Source organism: Myotis brandtii, unplaced genomic scaffold (assembly GCF_000412655.1).
Source record: "Myotis brandtii unplaced genomic scaffold, ASM41265v1 scaffold284, whole genome shotgun sequence".
NCBI classification, from domain to species: domain Eukaryota; kingdom Metazoa; phylum Chordata; class Mammalia; order Chiroptera; family Vespertilionidae; genus Myotis; species Myotis brandtii.
Window position 1 is genome coordinate 883,665 of NW_005360846.1, and position 6,075 is coordinate 889,739.

The 6,075-nt window shown below is 47.5% G+C and overlaps 1 protein-coding gene across 1 annotated transcript in view; it reads left to right on the forward strand.

The window, feature by feature from the left end:
- TRPV3 (transient receptor potential cation channel, subfamily V, member 3) overlaps positions 1–6,075 on the forward strand; it is a 33,214-nt gene that overhangs the window by 11,273 nt on the left and 15,866 nt on the right. Inside the window, exon 7 of the mRNA XM_005869033.2 lies at positions 4,327–4,467. Coding sequence (XP_005869095.1) covers positions 4,327–4,467 — 141 coding nt within the window. The remainder of the gene's footprint in view (positions 1–4,326; positions 4,468–6,075) is intronic.

Here is a 6,075-nt window from a genome sequence, read left to right on the forward strand (position 1 = left end):
GGCCAGGCCACACAGATCATTGAAAGCCCAAAGCACATGGCGTGGCACTCGGCACTCTCTTCCTTCCTTCATTCGGCAAATAATTTTGAGCACCGACCACATGCCAGGCATTGTTTTTGGCACCGGGGTGCAGTGGCGAACATGACAGATGAAGGCCATGGCTCTACAGAAGGTAATTTTATATAGAAAATGCTTTGAAAATAAAATGAAAGAAGTTAATGTGACCGAAAGTAACTGGGGATGGGCAACTTTAGGGTGGATGGTCAGAGAGGTGACCTTTGACCTGAAGTCTGTCTGATGAGAAGGATCCAGAACAAGGCAAGGGCACTTGAGATAGGAAGGAACTAGGTACATTTGAATGATGAAGAAAGAAAGCTGGAGATGAGGTTAGAGAACTGGGCGGGGCCAACACATGGCAACTATTAGTGTCATCACTGTCATTATTATCAACTGCCCCAGCTGGGTCTCAATTTTGTGGTTTCTCTCAGATGGACCAGGGAGGAGCAAGGAGACCCCCTGGGTAGTGTTTCCCTGCCCAGAAAATATGTTGTGAAAAATCAGTAAGGTGGATCCTCATTTGAATCTTTGGAGTCCGTAAACATCCCGTTAGGATCTAATGAGATGCTTGTGGCAAAAATGTTGGGCTCAAGGATTACGGATGCTGCGTTACTGATATGCCAGGGGCACGAAACGTCTCAGCTTTTTGCAGGTGGGAGTCTAGGTTGGGCCCTTACCTTTTCTCATGGGATAAAGTCATTTTATTTTTATTTATTCATTTAAACTCTGCAGAGTTTCGTGAGTTTTTGTTATATAAAAGAAGTCAAGGATTATGAAAAACTAAAAGCTATCAATTTGGAAGAGAGGAAAGTCAGGGAATATTGTTGCAACTGAGTGCAGAACTGCACATTGAGTTCCCTGGTAGCCACAGCAAAGAGAGAAAGGGAATGAGCTATATATGCTTCAGCCTGTCACTAGGGAGTTGATACTAGCCCTGTAGCCAAGGAGGGTTAGGCCAGTGCCTCAAGCTTCTCTGTCCTGAATCGTCTCCCTTTTCAGGCCCTCTTTTCTTCTTGTCAGTCTTGTAGGGACTTACAGACTCCTATTTCTGGCAGCATGTTCTCCTTGAGGGCAGGGATGGACTTTGTTTTCCCCATAGTGGATCCTCTGATACCCTTGGGGTCTCACATAAGAGGTCCTTAATAAATACGTTATGAATGAGTGACTACATGAAGATTAGTGTCTCTATTAAGGCTTTGCAGTCCTGGCTGCAAATCCTGCCTCTCTCCTTTCTCAGCCTCCCCTTGTCCTTTCCTTCTGTCATGAATCTATGTCTTGCTGGTGGGTTGGTGGGGGGCTGTGGGCACCCAGTCTTTCTCTGCATGGTGGGAAGAACCATTTATCCCTGTCTTCCCAGACACAAGCCTCTCCCCTACTCTTCCTCCTGATGGTAGCTGCTGATACCTTCCCTCCCCTGTTCTAGGCACTTCTTGCAGCAGGGACCGCAAGAGTAGCACTTTTCCTTACCTTGGGCATCAGCTGGCCTTTCTGGGCCTCAGTTTCCCCATCTGGCAGAGGCTGATATTTCCTCTCTATACTGCTAAGAGGATACAATGACATCTTTTAAAATATTATTTTTAGCATTTTATCAGAGGCCTTCAGGGACTTACTTTTTAAAAAATGATTTAATTAAATTTTTTATTGAAAAATTTAAGCATACTTTTGAAATATTAGCATAATGAACCTCTAGATATTCATCAGTGAGATTCAGCATAGCAATTTATTTTTAATTACATAAATAGTACGTGAATAGAATTTCATTGTAAAACATTCGAATATTTTAATTAAGTTAAAGAGGAACGCTTTGCTTGTTTCTCACTCTCCTCTCCAGAGATGATTAGTATGGGTGTATGCTTTGAGAACGTTCCTAGGTTTTTGACATATGTGTGTATGTGCACATACAAATAGATAACTATTTATTCATTTATCTACTTATTTAATGCAGAGCAGTGATAAATAAGTTGTACTGTTCTACAACTTACTTTTATGGGGGTTAACTATACATCTTTGACACCTTCTCATGCCAGAATATTAAAGTCTGCCTCCTCTTTGCCTGCTTAGTCTGAGTATAACTGTACTGTGGCTAATTTCACCATTTTCCCGTGGACAGACATCCAGGTGGTTTCCAATATTTTGTTATGAGAACGTCTCGATGCACGCTCTTGTCTATGACCTTGTGCACAGTGAACACGAGTTTTAGGGAAAGACTTTGAATTGGCCTTTCTGGGCCCAGAGGCATGCACATTAAAATTAGAATGGTTACTGCCCTGGCCAGTGTGGCTCAATTGATTGGGTGTCATCCTGTGCACTGAAAGGTTGCTGGTTTGATTTCTAGTCAGGGCACATGCTTGAGTTTCGGGCTCGATCCCTGGTAAAGGGCGTGCAGGAGGCAGCCAATCTATGTTTTGCTCTCACACTGATGTTTCTATCTCTCTCTCCCTCTCCCTTCCTCTCTCTCTAAAAAAAAAATTAAAAAAATTAGAATGCTTGACAAATTTGCCACCAAAAAGTATTGCTTTACTCTCCCCTCACAAAAGAACACAAAGGTTCTCCTTCTCCATACTCTTCACTAATCCTTTTTTTTTTTTTAAGTCTTTAACTCATTAGGTTCAAATTTTCATTTTCCTGATTACCAGTGATTCTGAATATCTTTCAGTTTCTTTTTTGCCGATGTGTATTTTCTTCTCTGAGGGGTTCTTAATCTTTTTAAGTCTTTAACTCATTAGGTTCAAATGTAATTCATTAGGTTCAAATTTTCATTTTCCTGATTACCAGGGATTCTGAATATCTTTCAGTTTCTTTATTGCCGATGTGTATTTTCTTCTCTGAGGGGTTCTTAATATTCTTTTCTTGTTTCCTTTTAGGTTGTTTGTCTTTTTATTGATTTGCAGAGCTCTTATTATGGACTTTAAAAAAATACATGGTCTCTTTTATATGTCTCAAATATTTTCCCTGGCCTACCAATTGCCTTTCAACTTTCTTTAAGAGGTCTTTCAAAATACAGAAATATTTAATTTTTATGTAAGCAAACATGTCAGTTTTTTATTTATGGTTTCTGCATTTTGGATCTTGCTTAAGAAGGTTTTCTGTACCAAAAGGTTAGTTGTAAACAAATTTTCCAATTAAAAAAAAAAAGCTTAGTTCTTTAACCCACCAGGAATTTATTTTTATGTATGGCAAGACAGCAGCTCTTTGGGAAATACTGTTTCTGGTGGGACATTCTGAAATACAGCCCCCCCCCCCCAACAAAAACCCCCCCCCCCCCCCCACACACACACACACACACACACACACACACACACACACACACACACACACGGGAGGGTTCTGAAGGCTCTACCAACAGGGTTAATGTCCCTTCTCCACCTCCCTGCTCCTGACTCCTGTTCCGTTCCTCAGTCACCAGCACCAGTCACCCAGCTCCCAGGCCAGACACGCCTTCTTCCCCAAGCCCCACAGACCACCTGAGGGCTCTTTCTCCTAGGGTTCTTCGCTCCACCGAGCAGAGTTCCACATAAGTCTGGGATCTAGTTAAGGCCTCCTCCAATTTTGCAGCCAGAAAAAATGCACACGCCCTAAACCCCAAACTCGGGTCATGTCACTTCCGGGCTTCAACACCTGCTGACTCCCCTGGCCCTTAGGCTCACCGGACCTAACCTGAGACACGCCTTCTTCCCCAAGCCCCTAACCTGAGACACGCCTTCTTCCCCAAGCCCCACAGACCACCTGAGGGCTCTTTCTCCTAGGGTTCTTCGCTCCACCGAGCAGAGTTCCACATAAGTCTGGGATCTTGTTAAGACCTCCTCCAATTTTGCAGCCAGAGTGGTCTAAAAATGCACTCGTCCTAAACCCCAAACTCGGGTCATGTCACTTCCCTGCTTCAACACCTGCTGACTCCCCTGGCCCTTAGGCTCAGGTTCTAAGGTTCACCTGGCTTAGCGGGCCTTGAGCTGGCCCCACCAGCCTCGTTAAACTTACCCGATGGGCCTCCAGGCCACTCTGGGAAGGCCCTCAGCGCGGGGACTGGATGCAGAGCCCCTGCCCTGGTCCTGGAGCGCCCCCTCCTGTGTGGTAGCGAGACTGTGCTGCTGCGGAACGAGAAGCAAAACTGCATCCCGCGGGCACTGTGCCCGCAGCTGGCGACACCAAGACCAGACAGGAGGCTTACTTCGCCGTAATTCCGTGGAGGGTGGGAAAGAGGCCAGGCAGGGTGTCACCAGGGTCTCAGCCGCTGAGCGCCCCCCGCCCCCCACCCCACCTTGTCCGCAGGGCAGACGGCGCTGAATATCGCCATCGAGCGGCGGCAGCGAGACATCACAGCGCTGCTCATCGGGGCCGGCGCCGACGTCAATGCCCACGCCAAGGGGGTCTTCTTCAACCCCAAGTACCAGCACGAGGGCTTCTACTTCGGTGGGTGCCGCCGTCGGGCTGGGGCTGGGGGCGGGGTCCCGCAGGAGGGCGGAGGGAGGGGCCGCCCCACAGACTCGGCCCCCAGAGGCGCTAGGGGCTGGGGGCTGGAGGCCGGCTCTGAGCTGTCCCGAGAGCAGAACCTGGTCCAGTGTGGGGGCAGGGGCGACCCTTCTGAATTGGGCCAGAGAGGGCGGGGCTGGGAGGTGGCGAGCCTGCAGTCGGGGAGTGTCTAAGAAGGCACCCCGGTGGCCTAAGTACAGTGGTCGGCAAACCAAGGCTCGCGAGCCACATGCGGCTCTTTGGCCCCTTGAGTGTGGCTCTTCCACAAAATACCACGTGTGGGCGCTTGAAACTTCGTGGCCCATGCACAGAAGTCGGTTTTCAGCCTGGGCGAGTCTATTTTGAAGAAGTGGCGTTAGAAGAAGTGGGGGTACGGACCCCTCAGATTGAGGACGTTTTTAGCAAAGGCCAGCTTAGGAGTACCCTAATTAAGTTAATAACAATGTACCTACCTACTATATATAAGTTTAAAAAATTTGGCTCTCAAAAGAAATTTCAATCGTTGTACTGTTGATATTTGGCCTGTTGACTAATGAGTTTGCCGACCACTGGCCTAAGGAACAGAGACCTGGGAGGGAGAGCAAGCAGGGCCCTGGGTCCCAGGCGCAGAGAAGGCTCTGGGCAGGGGAATGAGCGGCCCCAGTGTAGGAGGACTGGTGTGGGCGTCCTGGCTGCCAGCTCAGCCTCTGTGCTCTGTGCTCAGTGCCTCAGGACTGCAAGCGGAGTCAACAGTGAGAGTATGAAAATTCTCTGACTGTCCACAAGTGCATACCGCCAGGCTAGGGCAGGAAACAAACAGCTCCGTCACACCAAGAATTGTCCTGGTACAACGTTGTAGTCAACCTGGCTTCTCACCCCACCCCAGCCCTGACTGACTGACAACCACTGACCTGCTTCCTCTTCTGGGTGGTTTCTGCATGCGCCGGGCTAGATGGGTCTGGGTGGCCTTGAGGGCAGGTCTTGTCCAGTCTGTTGCCCAGTATCAGGTCTGGCTGAAGCCGGTGTTGGGGAACATTTGTGGGGTGGGATGAAGAAAGGGGACAGGACGGAGTTTGGGAGGTGAGCCGCAGGAGACCTGCTATCCGGTCCTGGTTCTGCCCCGGGCTTGTGGTGTGACCAGGTGTGAGTCACCTGCCTTCGTTCTTAAATATTTCTCTAGCACTCACTGTACAGTATACAGAAGGTACTGTTCTAGGTGTTTGGAATGTATCAGTGAGCAAAACAAAGGTCCCGCCCCTCATGGAACTTACATTCTAGATGGGAAAGAGAACATCAATAATAAACACAGTAAACAACGTTAATTAACATGTTAGAAAATGATAAATGCTATCGAAAAATAACAAGTAAAGCAGGAGAAGTGGAAAGCAAGTTCTAGGGCAGGAAGGAGGTGGATTTCAATTTTATTTATTTATTTATTTATTTATTTATTTATTTATTTTTATGATTTCAGAGAGGAAGGGAGGGGTAAAGAGAGATAGAAACATCAACGATGAGAGAGAATCATTGATTGGCTGCCTCCTGCACATCCCCTACTAGGGATCAAGCCTG